The 21,670-nt window shown below is 42.1% G+C and overlaps 2 protein-coding genes across 3 annotated transcripts in view; one reads left to right on the forward strand and one right to left on the reverse strand.

The window, feature by feature from the left end:
- The window catches only part of LOC104515183 (ankyrin repeat domain-containing protein 40-like), a 3,789-nt gene extending 2,322 nt beyond the window's left edge, over positions 1-1,467 (forward strand). Inside the window, exons 3-5 of the mRNA XM_010159070.1 lie at positions 6-165; positions 442-617; positions 1,324-1,467. Of these exons, the coding sequence (XP_010157372.1) occupies positions 6-165; positions 442-617; positions 1,324-1,467 (480 nt within the window). The remainder of the gene's footprint in view (positions 1-5; positions 166-441; positions 618-1,323) is intronic.
- A 3,513-nt stretch (positions 1,468-4,980) lies between these two features.
- Positions 4,981-17,795, reverse strand: LUC7L3 (LUC7-like 3 (S. cerevisiae)). Of its 2 annotated transcripts, XM_010159052.1 has the most exons (12): positions 17,735-17,795; positions 16,717-16,756; positions 16,351-16,495; positions 15,016-15,090; positions 14,823-14,927; positions 13,610-13,771; positions 12,676-12,959; positions 11,991-12,151; positions 6,987-7,127; positions 6,776-6,881; positions 6,282-6,348; positions 4,987-5,434 (listed from the first exon to the last, which is right to left on the reverse strand). In XM_010159052.1, the coding sequence occupies exons 3-11, from the start codon at positions 16,471-16,473 to the stop codon at positions 6,324-6,326; spliced, it is 1,182 nt and encodes a 393-aa protein (XP_010157354.1). In that variant the 5' UTR covers positions 16,474-16,495; positions 16,717-16,756; positions 17,735-17,795; the 3' UTR covers positions 4,987-5,434; positions 6,282-6,323. The 2 variants fall into 2 exon arrangements, with proteins under 2 accessions (XP_010157361.1, XP_010157354.1); XM_010159059.1 differs by having other exon boundaries at positions 4,981-6,348.
- Positions 17,796-21,670: the final 3,875 nt, after the last annotated feature.

The raw sequence follows: 21,670 nt of genomic DNA on the forward strand, positions 1-21,670 counted from the left end.
CTGAGGCGCGGAACGGCCCCCTTTGCCAGCCGTCCCTGGCTCGCAGCAGGGCTCTGTCCTCCCCGGCAGCCTCCCAACCCCTGCAAGCCGCCAGCTCGCCCGCTGGTCCTGCACCCACCTTCCAGCCCTTGTTCTTCACTGGAACTTTCCCGTGTAACATGCAAGGTAACGGAGCGTCCTTTCCTGTCCTTCACGGTACTTGTCCCAGGGTTTCGTTACTGGGTGAGAAGTTACAGAACCGTTCCACTCTCAGACCCGAGTGGGGCAGAGATGAATTTTTTGGGCAACGCAGAACGGTTTTCTGCTCTGCGGAGTGCGTCAGCTGCTACGGCTCAGTTTTAAACGCCGTAGGGAACATCAGCAACACAGAAATTCTGCAGTGTGTTCCGCAGCATCAGCGGAAAAAAACCCAACCCCTTTTAATGCTTTTTTTCCCCTCAGAACTTGTGCTTAAGGTGAGAGTGCAGAACCTGCGAGACAACGACTTCATTGAAATTGAGCTGGACAGGCAAGAACTGACCTATCGGGATCTGCTGCGAGTGAGCTGCTGCGAACTGGGCGTTAATCCGGAGCACGTAGAGAAGATCAGAAAGTTACCCAACACGCTGGTGAGAAAGGTAAGAACTGGAATCGGAGGTGCGCTTCGCTTGGCGCTGTGCAGACATCGGAGATTTGTCTTAACACAAGGACGGCCTTGTTGTAAAAACCAAAAGCTGCCTGGAGCTCACAAATTCCAGAGGAGGCTGGACTTTTCTTAAAACCTTATCACACCTTAATTAAAACTCCCCCCCCTCAAGACAGGCAGAGTATTTCAGGTCCTGAAGCCTCAGCTGCTACAGCCCAATGTCCCAGTGCGTCAGTGACGGTGCGTCCACACGCTTGGAGCGCAGCTGCCACGCACCAGGTGGGTTTGCTCAAAGAGAACAGAGAGTAAGGGGGGGAAAACCCCACAGATCAGCATGTGAATGATGTAAGGATATGCCGTTAGCAAACGCACAGGCTCTTCCGTTCCCAAAATACCTCTGCTGGAGGCGCGTCGACGCAACACCTTCGGTCGCCGCTCTCGGTTAAGTGACGCGCACCGGGGCGATCCAGCCGTGAGGTTCAGGGGGAAAACATGTGGCTGGAGGAGGGAAAAACCCCAAACCTGCATTGAAGGAAAGAGCGTGTAGTAGTAGGGGCTTTTCTTGAGTTACTTATTCCTGTCGCTGGGTGGGACCCTCTGGAATTCTGGGGTTTACTTCCTTTAGCCACTAGCGGTATTTACAAAGCGGGACCGGTTTCGTGCAGAAGTAACACCTAGTTCTGCCTGTTCTTTGAAAGGACAAGGATGTTGCCAGACTTCAGGACTTCCAGGAGCTGGAGCTGGTTCTTGCGAGGGGTGACAGCTCTCCGTTCCGACACGCCGCATCCACGCTGAGCGAGAGACCGTGCTACAACAGCAGAGCATCCAAGCTGACGTACTGACTCCTCTCGCTGCAGTGGGGGCGTGCAGATCTGGTAACCGTGTGCCACTGCCTGCGGAAGGCAGCGAGTGAAGCGTCTGTAAAACCTTAAGTTATTGTTAGGGTTGCTATTTTAACTAATAGTTTATCTTTTATATTTAATATCCCCGTTGCTTTTATTTTTTTACTTGATACTGTATTCAGATAAGGGATACCTCATTTGTCTACTAAAATCACATGCTTCCAGCGTACTTCAGCGACGTTCAATGGTTGCGTTTGGCAAGAGAGGGCAGGAAAGTGCCCAGTACTCCCACTCTTTGACCAAACAAGAGTCGTGGAAGAGATTCAGGAATGTGTGTGTGTAAATATATATATTTTTAAAACTTCCTAAGATAAACGTCAGAGGGTGTTTAGCATAAAAAGAACTGATGCTCTCTAAAAATGTGAAACTCACGAGTCTTTCATCTCTTGCCCCCTCAGAAAGCCTTCCCGCAGTGCATCCTCTTGCCTGCGGGGACCGAAGTACCTCATGCTCTGAAGTGACAGGAGAAAAAGTGTTCATGGGGCTGAAAGTAACTAAAAAGGGGGAGTAAGAGTGTCCACATTTAACTGTTTCATTCCTACATGAGAATATTGTAACTGAAGTGACGGCGTCCCTCCACCGCCACTAAAAGACAGAGAAGCTTCACTAAGGAGCACTGACATCACAAAGCAAGGTAAAGCGCCCCTTCAGAATAAAGCCTTTGTGTTTCGGGGCTGAGGAGGGGATCACAGACCCATGCCCGTGGTTCTGCAGCGCTGCGAGGAGACTGTGCGTTACTCGCGCCCGGAGTCAGTGCTGTCAGCCAGGTAACTTCCCCACGGCCGCTCTCAGCCCAGCTGCGAGGAGCGGGAGCAGCACAAGCGTGGACCCTGGGTGGGTCGTGGCTGTAAGGAGCGCGTCACGCTCTCGGTTAGCTGTACTAGCCTGGAAACACGCACCATCAGCCAAGAGCTAACCCGTAACTTGCCACGCTGGACAGGCTCCTGTCACTTTTAGTGTCCGAAGCTTTAGCCAGCGGGATACCCGAAGGGCTGGATGCCGCCAGCAGCTCTCCGCTGAACATTGGTGGGGAAGAAGGTTAAGCTGCAGCCGGCTTACCTTGCATTCAAGCAAGTCAGGAAAACAGCCAACTGTGGTTTTATGAATGGCAAAAGTCATCATGAAAACACACCGTGAAGTCACTCCCTTTCAGCCCCAGCACTGCTGGAATAGCAACAGCCTGGAGCCAGCCTGCAAAGTTACACCTTGGGAGGCTTCTTGGTTTCCTTGGCACCAAAAACGAGTGATGAGTTTTGCACCAAAAAACCTTAATTGGGTCCTGGGGTGGGCAAGTGAGCTGTTTTTTCTGGGCATGAGCTGCTTTTGTTGTCATTGGTCCCCCCTTCAACAGTGTCTGAGCTGCGTGGGGCAGGGTTCACGCACAGCAGATCAGCCCACATCAACGGCAAACGCTGCTGCCTTGACACTCGGACCACAAGCAGCACAACCAAGATGTTTGGGTCGGGGTCTTCCCTGCTAGCAGAAGAGATGCTTCCTGCGTTCAGGATTTATACAAAGTCACCCCAGGCTTAAAATTCTTGCTTAGTGCATCCAAATCCCATCCCTTCCCGCTCGCACTGTCTCCATCTCATCACTGAAACCCTGCTGACACCCCCGTCTCGATCCCAGCCCATTTCTCTCCAGGCGCTGGGCTGCCCTGAAGCCCCATTCCGCTCCCGGGAGGATCCAGCCTGTGACACAGTATGAAGTAAAACTTCCTAACCAAGGCTCCTGCTTTGTTTTTCCTGTAGGACAGGACAGGAGACCGTAACAGTTGTCTTTAGCTTTTCAGCGTAACCTGGGGGCTAGTTGCGATTACGCGCAGTAACTTGGAAAAACAGCAGTTGTTAAATAGTTTGAATCAAGTTTCTCATTTCTTCCCAGTTCCCTCCCTTAGGAAATCAGTGCAGCGACGCCTCCCCTAACCCTCCAACACTCGGCCGTAGGAGCAGCTGGTTTACAGAAAGCTTTGTTTGCTCTAGTTTCCACACGTGCTAACTGTGAACGTGACAAGACTAAAACTTCGATGCTAGGAAGCCTATGCATTCAGAGAGATATTTTTGTATGTTTCATGCAGTTTGATAAACTCTAAGGCCCACTAGTTATGGTACCTGCTTACGTTTTGTCGTTTCTTTGTGGGTTTGGTTTTTTTCCCCTTTGAATAATAACCCATTGGTCTGACAACTGAAACCAAGTTTACAAAACTTACAAGGACAACTTTTGTTTGCACTACAAACTTATACTGAACCAACAATGCGACTTTAACTTCTATTAAAGTATCGCTTGATTCGAGTACTCGGATCTCTCTCTCTCGGGGGGGATGATATGTGGCACTCTGGAGTGGAAAGGATACTTAGAATTCTAACACAAAACCTTGAAAAATCCCTTTTCCACACCTAATACAAGACTGTCAGGCTGCCAGAACCAGTATGGAGTAAACAGGTAGGAGGTGCTTACTTAAATAAGCTCCAAAACCAGTATGGAGTAAACAGGTAGGAGGTGCTTACTTAAATAAGCTCCTTGCTTGTCACACAGCATTACTAGAAAATGAGACAGTATTTATCTTGGGCTCAGGAGCTTAATCTGCTGTGGAGAGGCTCGTTTCCGTTACTAGGAAGGCACAGAAAGGCACAGCGTTTCCTGTGCTCCGAAAGGTGGAATTTGTGCTTCACCTTCAGTGCATTAGAGAGACTCTGCTATCACACAGGTCAGTCTGAATCCCAGTCCAGTTTACTACAAGCTGCCTCATTTTACTGCGTATACCTGTGCTAGTCCTGCAACAACTACCAGCAACTCAAAGTGCACGACAAGTGCTTTACTCACTGAAAGCAGCATCACATCCATGCAGCAGCCGAGTAACATCTCTCAGCCAAGTTCTGAAGGAAAAGGTGTTCATGCAGTGTCCAAAACCAGATCTTCGTTATTTTACGTGCTCCCACCTGTCTACTGTTGAGCGGTACGCACCACGGTTCTTCTCCAAAACTACGCTTGCAGCACTACAGCTTCACCAGAAACTACAAGGGACGTCTCTTTTCCCATGTCACGCAGGCTGTGCGTGCTTACCAGCTGCACACAGCTGTTAACGCACACTCCAAACCTCACCCCGCAGTGCAAACACGCAGGCTGATGGCCAGTGGCAGCAGTGGCACCTTTCAAGCAACGCTGTTAGTCCAACTGCTGTTAAAGGCGTAAGGCCTCCCTCCTTCCTCCGGCACTCTTCTGCCATTCCTTTACCTGCCGCGCTTCAAGGGCCGCGGAACCCAACAGCCATCCAGCTGCTGAAAAAGTAAGCTTGGCATGAAATACAGACTGATGGCACCAAAAAAACCCAAACTCACAAACACCACAGAGTAACTAAGCATCCAAATTAAGGACTAAGCTTGAAGACAGGAGTAGATTTATTAGGAAAGAAACTTATTTAATATTAAACGTTCAATGACAGAGACAATCAAATTTGTAACAGAAATTCAAGATACTTTATTTCCATTTCTCGTATATCAAGAAGCTAGGAATAGCTTAGTTGTAAAAATGGGATTCATTTTAGTTCGAGTCACACAAATACTAAACATTTATTCTTGTGTTTTAAAGTCCAAGAATGAAAACTTTGCAATTAAACACTGAGCAAGCCATGTGTTCAGGTTATGGTGGTTTCTTATCTTAAAAAGTCTTAAAGAAAAACAAAAAGGATACAGGACTTATACTCTCAGTAGCATATGTGCTATTATCAACACGCCTCTCTGAACTCTGGGAGGAAACACCAGTCCTGAATTAAATTTTATAAAAAAAAAAAGTCTAACTCAACTTTATATTTTTCTACGCCACTACAGCTTTCTTTCACCTCATTTTAAAGCAGATCTTCAGTTTAAGCTGTCTTCCGCTGTCTTCGCAGACTCTTCACACAGTAGTCCTATAATGCAAAATTTTGGACAAACAGACAATTAGACAGCATTAAGAGCATTCAGTGTAGCACTCCTATACATTGGCCCCGTTGTTAGCTGTCATCTTAACTCTACAAAAACGTCCACACTGACCGTGACTGGCTTTAGAAGCAATAAGGTAGCATTAATGGTTTAACGACCAACATTAGGTGCTTAGGAGTTCCTAACATAAATAACGCAACTACAGTAACACAGTACGTTGCAAGCAGCTCATTTATCAGCTGTACTCTCCATTGTTAGTTCCTTATTTCAGGAATACAACTAAAGACCTTCTGTAAGAGTAAGAAAGTCAGGAGTGGGGAAAACACTTCACATTTTCCTCTCAAGACAGTGTTTCCTCTTCCTTAGCCATTTCGTTTCCAACAAACAGCGTTTCAGCATACATTCTTGCCATGAACACTGCCATCCTCTGGTGGCATCTGTCTTTGTATCTACATTTGCCCTTAGAAGTCTGTTATCAGCCATTCTGCTGCTCTGCACTCTGGCTGACTGCAAGTTCTCCTACACCGTAGGAAATATTAAACACATACCTCTTAAAGACTTGAATTGCATTGAAAGTAACAAGGCGATTATTATGTAGTGTTTATTGCATTTTAAACTCTTTAAAGATATCTAATTCTGGGCAGCACTGCATCCCTACACACAGTTGAAAGAAAATTCCATTCTGTTAACATCAGATTTACAGTATTCACACAATACACAAAAAGTCCTTTTCACTATCTTGAAAATCAAAAACACAACAGTAAGCTTAAAGATTACAGGCAACAGCATTCAAACATGGATGTGGGTAGAGAAAGGAGTACCTGGCATGAGTACCTGCTTAGTTTGACTGAATCCTTGATTTTTAATTTGGCTTTTTCATGGGCCGCTCACAACACCAACGCTGTGTGAGGTATGGTAGTCAGCTGCAATAATTCATAAACCCTACACTTCCATCAATCCAATGCTACTGGCTCTCGAGTTACAGAACAAACTGCATTAGAATGCAAGGCAATAAGGCAAAAAAAACTAGAAACATCCTTGACAAAGAAATACTAGCAGTTTATATGAAAACAAAGTAGTCCAACATGTGCCTCAAATATTAAGTATTAAAGCAAAAGTTTCTGCTGATGTACCAACACAATATGGACTTAAATACAAAAACAGTTCAACTTTTTTCTTTTTTTTTTAAAAAACGATAACAAAATCCCTAAAAATAAAAAAAGTATAATTAAGTTTTTCTATGGTGACTATATTACAAATATGTCCCAAAGAGGCACACTAATGGGGGCACGAGTCTGCTACAAAAGAGCTGAGACAAAACAATGTACCTCAAAATGTTTTGCAGGACTACACTGTCTTTTCCTTCAGAAGGTGCTTTAGTATGTCTTCTTACTTGGCTTAGCTCCATCTTCATCTGTGCATACTTACGCTGCACTGTTAAACAGTAACAAAAAGCCCTAATGAAAGTTTGAAATAATGCACTTACCTCTGTCTGATCTGAGGTCATATCAGATCAGTTTTAATTGGACTGAGTGTCACCTTCAGATTTTATGTCTTCACTGGTCCCATTGACCTCATTCTTAGTATCACTCTCCTTCGAGTCTGTATTTGTGTCTTCACTCTGTTTTTCTCGACTACTGGACTTCATACTACTTTTTTTATCATCAGATCCCCTCTTTTCTGCCATGAAAGAAGACATTGACCATGGATTTCAAAGTAAAAACAAACATTGCACATGTGAGATACATACTGCATACAAAATGGGACAGTTACTTCCTACAGCAATACTCCAAGCGTTACAGAAACATACTGGCTTCAGCCTACCATGCTGGAATGGAAAGGGTACAAAAAGCAGTCAAGGGGGACAGTACAGGGTGGGGAAAAGAGGAGAAAGGACAGCCTGCCTATCAGAGGCAGCTACTCAGCCATCCGTTGGAACTGGGGGTAAAGCAGCAGTCGAGAAGTTAGGCAAACGTGTAATTATGGGGCATGGCTTCCTTACTTATCGTGGGACTCTGTCCCCAAGTTTTAATTTATGACAGCATGGCCGCCTTCGGTTTACAATGCTCATTAAATACGGTTCTTGAAAAGAGACTCAGAGAAGGGTGACGGGACAGTGCGTCATCAGATCCATCGACACTTGCCAGTTTGAAAAAGCTAGCAGCCCCAAACCATCCAATACTTGGGGAAACAATATTAAGCCCCACTAGCTTTGAAGGTGGGGACACAGCAACAGCCAAAATTAACTTCGCTGGGCAAAACGTTACAGAAGCTGCACGCTTGTCAGCACCATTAACTCTCAATTTTATAAAACTGGCAGTCATTCATAATCATTACGAAGGCTTGGGGAGACACTTTGGAAGATATGCTGGTTTTTGCCTTTGTGCTTTTTACATGATGGGAAGGCCCCCCCAGTTTCATCATGAACTGGAAAGCTGAGTGAAGAGTTTGCTACACTGCTGAAAAACTCATCTTTTCCTCAATAATCTTCAAAGAAGGAAGGAAGCCAGAAGTGAAAATATTTCCACGGGAAGAAAAACATTCAGTATTAGAGCTGGGTGCCTCATCTGTAAAATCAGTATTTGCAAGTTTAATAAAAATACCGGTTCCTTCCGTCTAATTTCACACCGTACTATTCAACCTTTGATCAGTAAAGAGACTTTGGAAAGAAAAATAAATAAATCTGTAAAACCAACCTCTCGGATGACATCATACAGAACAACATTCATGCTCTTTTTTCTGATTATTCCCTGCTATCCGGGCAGTTAAAATGATAATATATTTATGTACAGATCCCCAACACAGGAGCACACAGACCGAACACTCTGAAAAAGCTATTTTAAATAACGTTATCACCTAGACTGGCATAACACACTTCATATTCCAGAAGACAAAGGAGAAATTAAGCTTTAAACGAGAAGCAACATCCCAACTTTTGTTTTAAAACAGATCACCAAAGGGAGGGGTACAACCCCCCCCACAGAAATGAGGGCAACTGCCTAAAGAACACCACTACTGAGGTTTCATCTGAAGCAGCACATCCTGTGCACGGTGCTTGGAAAAAGCACGCAACGACGTCAAAAAGCTAACTGAAGAACTCATCATTTTGTACCTGTCTGCCCTCGGTTTTGCAACTCCGCAGGTAGATTTCACTCTAACTAACCTTGTTAAAAAGTCTTCGTTTTGTGTCTTATAGGTATCTCCGATGCACACGTGGATCCACTGAGGAATAGTAGTCTTGTTTCCCCGCAGAGGACTAGTAGTCAGTCCAATAATCTTATCTTCCGTCCTATGTAGATACGGTAGATCTTAATAGCCCTACGGATGTGCAGTGTGCAGGGTTTTGTTCTGTCTTGCACGTTTCTTAAATTTGGTCAGGAAGGATAATTAATGTTTAAGGTTAAAAAACCTACTATTAAACTGTGCTATGAAAGATGAAACTCTTCTAAAAACCTTAGTAATAAAACAGCTTTACCATAGCAAACCTCCAGTTTGCCATGCGTGTATTCAACAAACAGTCTGGTAACTAAACTCCTTTCAACTCCGGGAGGATCTGCAAGCAGCAAAGACCCTCCACTGTATTTTCAGTCAGAAAGATTTCTTTCTTTAAAAGCACATACAATTAGTTTGCTGTTGAAGCTGTGTATATTCTCTCAGCTGTGATCTATTAGGTATACTCAGGCAATACTGACTGTGCTTCCTGCACCTTTTTCTGACTGAGCTCGTGTGGGCAACCATGATCCGTTTTGTGAGAATTCTTACCCAGATAATGTGAATGGTTTTACTGTTCAGAGAATGCAAAAAATCAGTCAAACATAACAGCCAGTATTACTGAGGGTTTAGGGTATTCTGACAGCATCTGCTGAGGTTTAATCACTAACACAATCAAAAGTATAATTATTTTTATGGAAGTATATGAATCCAGATTAAGCAAAGAGCCAAGTTTAAGTGGTTTGGAGGTGTGTTCTGCTATTAACCCTTCAGAAAATGCAGAACACGTTCTCCTTTTCTTAAAAAAAGCCAAACCCCTATTTACTCCACCTGCTCTGAAGACAGTTTATGTGAACAGGAGTTGTGTTCTACTAAGCTGATGTTCAGCTGGTGTTTATGGGTTGTGGCTCCTTCCTTTAGCAAATGTATCCCTGTTGCGGAAACGTGAGTCAGAAATTGTCTCCATTTTTAACATACGCTTTTTTCTTACAATCTTTAAAGTCGCTGTATTCCACACTGTTTTAGTGAACAAGAAGCCAGAACCTCTGAATTTCAATAGCACTGATTTCATGCGTAACAGTAGGTAAAGTCTTGGGCAACTGTGCATTGGTTTTTTTTCCTGTTAGGATTCAAAAGCAGTTTGAGATTTCGGGATGAAAGGCACTACTATGCGCAGTTACAGCCAGGCCTTTGCTGCTTGCTTTTCTAATTGCAACTCAGCGGTGGATGAAGACAGATGCTGAAGCTGATATTCCCAGTGAAGCAGTAAATGTAGTAATTTAAGACTGAACTTCTGCATTACTTGTTTTGTAAACGGTAGAGCAGGTAGCCAGCCACACACTTCAGATACATGAACCCCTAAAGCAATCAGCTGCCCACAGTGCCACACTGCAAACATGAGGATAACACGGTGTTTTGCAGCTTCACCATAGAAATTCAATGCTTGCTTGTTAAATACTACTAGTTTGGGTTTTTTCCTTTTCCCCTTCTCTTTTTATTAAAGATTTTCCCAGCAAAGGGAAAAAACAGAGACTTCTTCAGCGTTACAGTGCTGCTCTAAGGCCTACTTGTGTTTCTGCAGTTGTTATGATGACATAATCAAAACAAGTAATTGATTTTCCCAGGTGGAATTTTCATCACAGCTCATAGCATCACCTCACTCTTTTCACTTCTGGAGGCAGGAAGTAGCAAGCAGCAAATAAAACAGCCAGCAAGGCAATCAGACAAGTTAAAACTAAAAATATTGAGATGCTGAAGAAAATTCACTAGCTCCTCTATTTATGGAAGGTTTAAGGAAAGAACTGAAAAGCCATTTAGCTCAAAACCAGACCAAATTTGAATAAATAAGAACACATTTATATGCATAGATACACACAGAATACCGAATAGGACATTCTTGACCAAGAACCATAAATCTGTTCATAAAGGAGGCCAAAAAAAGCATAATGTCAGGTAGGAATAACGTCAAAAAGGACAGATACAGGCTCAATACTGGATTTAAACAGTACACATCAGTGCTACTGACAATGAGCAAGCAGCTAAAACCCACTTGATTATAAAGGGCAAAGCAAAATGAGAGAACAATAAATACTAACGATGCACCATAGTATAAACCAGAAAAATTAAAATGGTCCAAGGAAGTCAGGCAAGAAAAATACAAGAAGCTTTACCACCATTTTGGGAACTAATCCACTGGATACAGATGGAAAAGTAAGGGTAGGGCAAACAGGCCTATGCAACCCAGAAACACGCATATAGCACCTTTCATTCCAGAGAACCTCAGAAGTACTTTAGAAACATAACAGAACTGTCATCCGTTACAGACAGCTGGGCTAAGGGAGTGGGGTGGCTGCTTCCAGCATCCCAGAGCCAGCCTTTTAAATCAGTGAAACTTCTGGGGGAATGTAATAAAAGACTTTTAGAGGGGGAAATTTAGCAGTAACAGTGAATTGGTATCTCTTCACAGAATGTGAATCTGTAGTGTTCTCTCTGTAGCTCTTTTAAATCCTACGTAAAGGTCAAGGTTCTGAACACCAGCCTCTGATGAAGCAGTGAGTCACTACCAACACTGCTGTACGTGGCACAAACGGCTACAAAAGCCTTGCAAGGACTAATACAGCATTCCTTTCAGACTGGTCTGAATACTGACAAAGCAAATCTCACTTCATTTAAAACCAAACAAAAACCCCAAACCAAGAAGGGGGAAGGATGGGGAGGGGGAGAAGGGCAGGAGATTGGGGAGAGGGCATGAAATTGTAATTTAGAGCATTACAGCCATTCTGTAAGATTTATCTTGGACTGCATTCATACATTAGGTAAAAAAAACCCAAGAACCTAAAGTCACTGTTAACGGAAAACAAAGGAGACATGATAGTGCAGAGAAGTAGTAGATGGTACAGGTGAAAAACCAGCCACCAATCTCCCACAAAACATGCAATTACAGAAATATCTGCTAAAGAGTAGGAATAGAAGATATTCACTTATGAAAATCTGATCACAGGCTTACTTTTTTTTCCCTAAAGGGAAACAGATCTTAAAACACATCAAAACCCTCACACACTTGATTTGCAGAGTGGTAAGCTTTTAATAACTACTGTACAGGTAAGAGGTGGACACCGGGGTGTACGTATGCCCGCACGTGTGTTAACAACAACTGCAACGAAGAAAATGCTTCAAATCTGTTAACAGCAACACATACAGCTTATAAAACCGGATCTGATTTGATGCTGAGAACAACTGTCAGTCGATCACTGAAAGACTATGAGCTTTTGAGACTTTAGGGAAACATTAGTGTCAGAACTTGATACCAACTCAGTCTTCACACAAACATACCTTTTTCTTTTGACTTCCTGTCTTGGTCTCTCTCTCTGCTTTTGCTTCTGTGCTTGTAGGATTTCCGATCCCGGCTTTTTGACCGTCTCCTGTCCCTGCTGCGAGATCTATGTTTTCTTTCTGATCTATCATGACTTCTGCTTCTTCTTCGGTCACGACTCCTTCACATTCAGAAAAAATTTCAAAACTGTAAGTGTCAGCTGGTATTTTCTAACTTGGGAAATAAAATAATAGAACAGTAGCACTTTCTAGTACACCGATTATTTGCAGAAAACAGGTATTTAGAACAAGCCTTAGTACACTGTATTTCCCAGTACGTAAGACCTGGCATCATACTGCCTTCTTCATTGACCCAATCATTCAACCACACAGTTAAAAATATCCACTACTACGAATTAAAGACCAATTTAAGGAGAAAACAAGACCCTGCTCTGGGAGCATTTGTCTACTCAAAGCTCCCTCCCGAGACCACTTCCACCACAATGGTGTCATTGCTTCCAAAAATGGAGAGAAGAGAGCAAGCACGCAGCAAAAACTCGCTTATCTGTAGAACTACTCAAGTCACGTCCTCACTTAAGAGATAACAACAGGAACAAACAACAGGTCAGGCTGACAGATCGAGTCCCCACAAGATTTTTACATTTTGGGAAGTTGCATGAAAATACATCCACACACACAGAGGTACCTGCTTCGCCTTCTTTCTCTGCTTCTTGATCTTTTGTGGTCTCGTGAACGGCTGCACCTTCTGTCAGATGTTCTGCTTGAATGTCTACTCCGTGAACGACTCCTTTTACGTCTCTCTCTATCACGAGCCCTCTCTTTCTCCTTTTCTTCCTCTTCACGTCGTCTCTTCCTTTCCCTCTCTTCTCTTTCCCGTTCCCTCTCTTTCTCTCTCTCTTCTCGTTCTTGTTTCTCTTTTTTTAACCTCTCATCACGGTCAGGTTCTTCTGTTCTTTTCCGTAATTTTTCCTTCAAAAAGTAGTTCACAGAAAGAAATGAAGATTACTTAAGATAAATCATTCAATATAACTTATTATTTATTTATATATATAATATAATTTATATATATCAATATAACTTATTATTTTTATCAAGTTTTATCAATATAACTTATTATTTATACATTCTGAGCGTGTAGAAGCTTAAGCTTTTAAAATACTTCAGATTTTTTTCCCTAAAGGAAGGCCTATGTACACTTTCAGAAGTCCCTGAAATGGAAATCCTTTGTCTTGCAGAACTTTTTTTGATTTCCATTCTCACACACACAAACAGAGACAACAGTACAGTTGGTTTTTTGTGGTTTTTTTGGTTTGTGTGGGTTTGGGTGTTGGTTTTTTTGTGGTTGGGGTTTTTTTTGTGGGTTTGGTTTTGTTTTTACGAAGGCCACAAAAAAATCCCACCTGAATTTACACCTTTGCTTATATCTAGTGTAATCACATACAACAAAGAATGGCAGCGCAAGCACAACGCCGTGTGCAGTGTAAGATTCTATTTAGTTTTTATATACCATCCTTGGAATATTTCACCTGCTTGAGATATGTCCTTGAGACAGCCTTTTGTTTACTGTAGGAAGCTTCCAAGCATTTGTTTCATGTTCAGTAACTGAAGGAGATGCTTACTTTTAAATCCTCTACAGTAGCTTTTATTTTGGCATAACCCATGTGCTGCTTTCCCATCAAGTGGTCATCTACCCTGGACTGTGCATCTCCTACAATTAAAAAGGCTCCACAAACTTCACAAACTTCCATTTGCTTTTCTTGGGCTGCAAAGCTCTCAATTGTCTGCAAAAGAAAAAATATTTGATGAAGCAAAAGAAAAGTTCTAACCAGAGCCAGTGAAGAGCTTTACAACTTTATTACTGTCATTAAATGCTAGGCACTAGTGAAAGCTGAAAATCCTATCTGGGTGCTTTGTTTTCGGAGCATTGCACCTACTATGATGAACAGGGCAAAAAAGGGCTACATATGCCCATTCCATGTGAGCCACAAGGAAAGGTCAATTAGAAAACACAAAAAACCAAACTTATTCCTCAGTGCAAAGGATTAATACGTATACAACTGTATCTGCAGCTTCTTTGCAATCTCAGGATCAAGGACGATAAAATTCTCTCTCGAGATGATTTCTTTGGCATCAACTGAAATGTCTGGAGCTGTAGAATAACCATGGAATGTGTCTCAAGGAAAAGGCTATAACAACACATGAAGAAATACCAAAAGGAAAAGGATAGTTGTCAAATTAATTCACTGTTTCAACAGACAAGAGAAGTACACTGGAATTCCAACGTTATTGCTGTGCAGTGTTCATGAACCATATCGTGTGGACACAAACACTGCTGCCTGCAACACTGAAATAAAACAGGAATCAATTTGAGCATATTATTAAACACCAAAATATATTGTTTAAACACAAGGTCCTTTTTATTGACAGGAACTTGCTACTTAACACATACCTTTGGCTTCGGTAGCTCTCAGTCTGACAGATGCCTGTCTCTAGTCACAGCCCCAACACAAGGGCTTTCTGCAACACCGCCAGGTTGGTTAACTCAGTAAAATAATATTGCTGAGGCTACGCAGCAAAGTTCAACTGAAACCTGAACTAGAGGAAGATACAAGCTCACCTCCAGGACCGCTGTGCAAGTAATTTCATAATCTGTGTGCAGGAAACCCACTCAAGGCAGCACGCTAAATCAACGCACTGGAGTAACAGACGGCAATGTCCCGTTACTGTTATTCTTCTGCGTAGAGCCTGCACGCCCTCCGTGTAAGGACAAGGCTATCAAGAACGTCCTGTTGCACCAAATTTTGAAGTAAGAACTACAAGTACGTTACTTACTGAAGTTGTAGACCTCAGCAATTCTCTCTCTTCCTTTAACTGTTCAACAAGTTTCATCATTCCTTGTGCTTCTTCCACCTTCCCTTCTGAACCTAGTTCTTCAATCTAAAGGGCAGTAAAAAAAATATTCACTTAGAATTCTTCATCAAGTAACAAAAGCAAGATTTCTGTTACAGGAGGTAAAAACCCTCACCTGTTGTAGAAGTACATCAATTTTGTCAGTTAACACCTGAATCTTCTCTTCATTTTTACCAGTAGGTCCCGCTCCCTGCCAAACAGTAGAAGTGTGTTTTGTTTATTTTTTAAAAATTAAAATAGCTGTAACACACACGAACGTGTGTCTTCTCATATTCCAGAGACACTGCAGGAATAACCTCCTGCCTCCCCTCCCATGAGTCTACTAATATAATCTAGGCTACATAAAACACTCCTCAACACAGCTTACTCCATTCTTGCTGAGTGAAGCAAGTCCTAGTCACACTAATTCCTCTTAAATCAACAAAAATATTCAAGGCCCTGGCCCATAAAAGGTAAGACATCTGGATTCAAAGTCCTAAATTTAAACTCTGAAACTGCCACACAGCTATTACATATCTTTGCAGACACCCAAGTATGACTTAGCAGTTCCACGAGTCCTGAAATGTAACTTTTGAGCAAAAAGAATCTCACTTCGTCCAAAATGTACTTGTTAGTCGTGTCCCCTCTGCAGGCTGCCGGAATAGATTTGTATCTGCTTCTCCCACAACCTTTGCTCTACTCTGCAGGCAATAAGCTCTCCTGACTGGATACTGTCCGCAGCTCCGTCTGAAGCAACTGGACTTTGCACAGAACAATTAACTGGGGTAGCAGAAAGAGCAAGACTACCCTAGCCGTCCCAAAACTCTCAGAAGACAGGCCACAGTCTGCTCCAAATCCATCAGGGGACAAGAAAAAAACAAAAATGAGTGGAGTAAACACACAAGATTTTTCTCCCAGTCAGTTTAAGCTTTTCATCAACAGCTGTCTAATATGCAGCTTGGAAGTGAGAAAAATTGCACTGAAGGATTTCTTTCTCAAACTTCTGTGACCCCATCCCTGCGGGGCAATGGTGGTGCTGGAGCAGAAAGAGGCCTAAGTGTGGCAGCTGATGGGGGGGATTTAGCACCATCAGCTGCTGAAAGACCCAGTGCTTGCCTACTTCAGTACTATCACCGTGATACAGCTTACTAGTGAAGGAGGGATATGCAACAAAGGGAGAGAAGGTAAACTGGACTTAACGGGGTAAAGACAACACTTGGCAAGTTCATGTTCTAGGGCGGATTGCAGATAGTGATTGTAAGGAAACAGAAGAGAGAGGCACTCTTGCCCACTGTGGAGCCACTTGGCTTGTCCTTTGGGGCTAAATGCAACCTCCTGGCTAACAGGTGAAGAGACCTATCTCACGGGAATCTTCTGGAACACAATGTATTTTGCCTGAAGAGATAAGGTAAAGAGAAAATGAAGACACTATCTAGAAGAAAAATTGCCTCAGTGATTCTTCCAGACTCACCCCAGAAGACTGTTGGTTCTGTGACAGTGCCAAACGAGCATGGCCTCTTCGAATCCTGCGTTCTACCTCTGCAAGTAAGCTTTGTAAATAGCGTAAGAAGTCTCTTTCATAGCCGACTTTCATAAACCGAGAGCTCTTCTCATACCTAGTAAAATATTTTAAAAAATGAAAGCTCACATCAATCCATAACACATGAAAATAACAGAACCTACAACATAATAAATATTGCTCGAGAGAATATTATACATTTAAATAAATATTTACGTAAATCAAAAAGCAATTAGCTTCTCACAGTTGGGTTGCTTTTAAAAAAATTCTAGCATACTAGAAACTATTTACTTTAACATTATCAACCAACATACTTACTGTTTACGTAGATTTTCATCATGAATTTTTTCACAAGGACCTAAAAAGACAACACAAAATGTTTACGCTTGCATTCCTAAATGCTGTATTCACGTTCCAGCAGGATTTGTTTGTGCAACGTGACAGAACAGGGTTATAAACACTTGCCAGGGACTTTTATGCTTGCCTTCCTACTTCCTTTGCCGCAGGTTTGAAAGACACATTAAAGAATGTCAGTGTTCAGTAATTATAAAACCAAAGGAGATTCTGAATGACATATAAACTCTTCATATAAATAGAAGTTCCAGATTAAGTTCTACATTGGTAAAACTACATAAAGTAATACCTTCAACACCTGGGGCCTTGAAAAAAGGGAAAAATGACATATGAAGGGTAATTTCACCAACCACTTTCTAAGCCCCAGTGTTCTTCGTAATAAACTGGCTACTTAAGACGCTGATCTTCAGCATAATATGAGGAGGTATGAGGCTGGATTTCACAGAGGTAGTCATGTTAAAACTCCTCCCCCTCCCCAGCCCATCAAACTCTTCAATGGACTTGGAAATTAATGCTAAGACAAGAAGCCTGTTTTTCCTAGTTACCATCTCCAACCTACATGCTGCCCACATGCCATCGCTTGAAAGCTACTAGTAATACAGAGATGGCCTTCAGTAATAACTGCTACTGATGTAAAGCAGCTCAAAAATGCACACTCACACAAAAATAAGTTAAAACCCTGCCCAGGTGGAATGAAACAAACTAGGAGCCAGCACTTCAGGAGGAGAAAACCACCCCACAGGCATTGATTTAGCTTACACTGTAGGGGGGGGAAGTAAAAATTTTTTTTCACTTAGAGGAAGTAGGATCTGGAATATACATTGCTCTTAACACACTCTATCGCTGGCAACCCTTTACAAGTAAAAAGCCTATTTTCAAAGTGTTTTGACAGAGCACCATACAATAAAAATGTAATTTGCAAACAAAAGTTCAATTGTAATTACATAGAAGTGAATAAAAAATGCAAGACTTATAGACTTACCTAAATCAGAACGGGTATTTGTAAATAGTTCAGCTGGGCAAAAGCCACAAAGGTAGTATTTACAGACCTGACGGAGGAGAAGAAAGAAACAGGCATCATTTTTGTCCTCATGAATTGGCCATTTCAGGTAACTGTTTCTATTTTCTAAAATACAGTGTAAAAATCCCCTTTTTACACTGCAAAATTCTGAAAACTGTACACATGTACACCCTCTATCTTTGTGTTACTTGGTAGCAATAAGTGCTACAAGGTGCATCTTAACGACAAAACACCAAAAATCTTGCTTTCCATTGCAATAATAGTATTTCTTAATTTTACTGCTAAATATTTAGAAGTACAGGTAAGTGTCATCTATTTGTAAATACAATATAGTATTTGATATTTCCAACGGAATTCCATTAGTCTGACTACTGAGAAAGTTACAGTGAATTCCTTCTCTGTGAAAGCCTACAAGGGGTGAGAACGCCTGCCATGAAGGCGATCTCAAGGATTCTGATGTCAATTAAGACTTAAGAATACATACGATAACTATCCAAAAGCTTCCCCATTCCAATGCTTTTAAAAATCCCTACCTTACTAACAATGTGCAAAGACACTGTACACCTCTTCAGGCAGACAGAGAAGACATCATTATAACCTGGTTTTCTGCCAACTAAGTAAGGGTTTGTTTTGTTTCTACATAGCCTATTTTTACATTAGCAAGTTAGGTTCTTTTTGATAACAGAAAAACACCACCAGGAAGTCAAGAAAAAACCCAACCTGTTAGTCTAGCCAGTAAATACTTAACATACGATGGGATAAAAACAGCTTTTGCAAAAAAGATTATTCACCCTCACCCATGAGCATGAACTTAGCTAGTCAAGTTGGTCAGTTCTTGAAGTTTGTAACACAGAACTCTCTTGTCTATCCATCAGAACAGCCAGAAAGATAAAATCAGAATTACTTTCACTCCCAACTTCATCAGCAGTCTTAAATAATTAATTCTTCAATAAACCCTTCCCCTAGACACAACTGCCACTAACTACCTTAGGGTCAATCCAAAATTAGCCTGGACATTCTTTCAACATCTCTTTCACATTACACCAGTTTCTGCTATCTGGCAAATCTAGTAATCGCTGCTGTGTATTACAACCTAGTTCTAATACTCTCATATACTGCGGACACAGATTCATGACATATTTCCTAAGATATATCTGAATTATTTTAACGAGCGTGGGTGAGGAGGGAGTCCCTAAACCTACCAAAACCTCACTGAAATGCCCGTGACACCAGCTGATCAAATGAGATCAGTCAGATTTATTTTTCCACGCTAACTGCCAGACAGCAAATCAGACTATGGAAGTTAGAACTGTACTGACTGCTTACAAATTACACAGCAAAACAAGCAAGCTTTCTACTAACAAGCCATGGTCAGGAAAAACAAACAAAACCCCCTATTTTATTATATCATCTGAATACTTCTCCCGTGACCCAGGTTAGGACCTATCTGAAGCAAGTTATCAAGAATAGTTAAGAAAACACAACACAAACCCACAAATTCTTTTCTTCTCAGGAAGCAAGGAGAAAGTTACCAGATAACACCTGTTTTCAGAACCTGCTCTCTTCTCTGAACACTGCCACATGCCTTGTTTTAATAGCAAGTAGTTTCAAGGGAGCAGTGTCTGGGATGAACTCCTGTTCTAGTCAATAGAAATGTAATTTCTATGTTCTCTTTCTCCTCCATTTTCTCATCCTCACACCCAAATATAAGGGTCAGTGAGAAGGCACTTCCCCAAAACAATTTCAGGGATAGATTAGACAATTTCCAAAGACAGCACAATAAGAAGAGCCTGAACACAGTCTGCTGTAAAAAGTTGTAGAATGTTTTCTATTAGCTCAAAAATAATGTGAATTGGCCTGCAACAGTTTTGAAACAAGCAGCAACAAAAGTAGCAAAGGAAAAATTATTAGAGGCAGAAATAGGATGAACTAAAACAACAACAGAACAGCAAAACCAACACCAGCAAGAACTCATTATTTTATAAAGCAGTGCTGGTAGAAAAAGCCTCCTCTTATGAGCTGATTGTTACAGCCAAAAATTGCAGTACCAAATACTAAAATATGCAGCCTAAAAGTGTCACACATTGTTATTAATTATTTGTATATTAAAAAACCACAACAACAAAACACGCACACACTGGAAAGCTGCAGTAATTTTCTTAGCTAGCTCTGGGTGCTCTGGTACCCAGTGAATTACTTGACATTCTCTCCTAAGCAGCAGCCTATAGCAAAATATTCCAAGTGGTTCAGACTAGTGTGTCTGCAGCAATTTTCTCCCCCTCCCATATCTATTTCATTATGCTCTTCAACTGATTTTGCTTGAACAGAAAAACATCACTTGAGCGAATCCTGCAGAACCTTGGAAGGTATTGTTCCGGTTTGGCTTCGCTGTGGTACATCTGCCTTGACAGGCTGCCCATGCCCCTCAGCTGCAGTTGCAGTCGGCCTTAAGTAATCAATGGTGAGCAAGAACAGACAGTGCCAAGAAACAGCTGAAGCACCACAGAGCGCTGAAGGCCTGAAACAGAGGTGATAGGCCTCAAATAGCAGTGCTCATCCGTGGCTCAGGCTGCTGCACTTCGCAGAGTCGGAAGCAATACAGAAATACTTTCCATAATTGCAGGAAAAGTGCAACAGGCAGTTGAGTCTGGGTATTTACCCATGCAGGTAACAAGCACTTTTTGCCAAATTATTCTGATGACTCTGCCAGCAGGAAGGTGTAACAGAGCAATGTTTCCGTCAGAGTACGGCAGCAGGATTCGCCACAGCTTGTCTCTCAAAACCCTTAGGGTCTCACATGTCAGGAAGATGCTAGCCCAAGTACAGACAGTCACTCTGAACTTCCCACTTCTCAATCTCAGATTCACTAAGCCTTGAAACCTCTTGGAGGTGGGAAAGCAATAATCCTCCACCTCGAAGTTGACTAAAAGCTGACAGCAAGAATGGCTAGCACTTCCAGTGTTTGTGAACCAATTCTAAGCTCTCCTACACAAAGGAAACCTCTCGGAGGTGGGAAAGCAATATCCTCCACCTCGAAGTTGACAGCAAGAATGGCTAGCACTTCCAGTGTTTGTGAACCAATTCTAAGCTCTCCTACACAAAGAAACTACAGTCAGCTCTGTGTAATTAATACTTCCACACTAACATGTTCCTCTTCTGCAAGAAATTAGTTACTGATGGAGAAGTGTCAGTATAACTGTCATAAACAATTACGTAAGCAAATTCCTTCAGGCAGACAATTCCTAGTAAAAAGACTGTGAACAGAATCCAGCAGGTTGTAGTTTACACACCATAACCTAGAAAATTCCTCCATATAGATGAGTTCTTTGAAACCATTAAAGTTCACGTGCATCAGACATTTTATGAGCAATGCCCACCCAAAACCAAAACACGTAAGCACCCATCCCAAACCCCACTCTTTGAGAAAACCTTCCACTACTAATATTCTTCCAAAACAAGTAACACCCAAGTCCTCCCCCGGGGAGCACTAAGTTCTGAGATTCTATCTAGATGCAAACCAATTTAGGCCTTTGGCATTAAAAAAAAAAGTGTAATGCATGGTAACTAGCTAATGCCAGCAAATGCTACTTTAAATACAGAACCTACGTTGTGAGAAGCTGCGTTCCTATCAGAGATAACTGCTCACGGTCATTTGTCCACCACAGCTCTCCACCCGCCCTCACTCTCTGAACACATGGAATGTTCCTTGAAGGAACCATCACAATCCCAAAGTCCTACATGCAGCACGGGTAGTCAAGGCTGGGCTTTCTTGTGCTACACAATAGCCTCAGAACTCTCACACCACTGCTGTTTCCACATGAACTTGTTTTGTATAGGTGGCATATTAAAGCAAGAATGCGTGAATCAATCAAGTTACTGTTCCAAATATACTTTGTC

This window comes from Eurypyga helias, unplaced genomic scaffold (assembly GCF_000690775.1).
Source record: "Eurypyga helias isolate BGI_N326 unplaced genomic scaffold, ASM69077v1 scaffold40080, whole genome shotgun sequence".
In the NCBI taxonomy this organism is placed as follows: Eukaryota; Metazoa; Chordata; class Aves; order Eurypygiformes; family Eurypygidae; genus Eurypyga; species Eurypyga helias.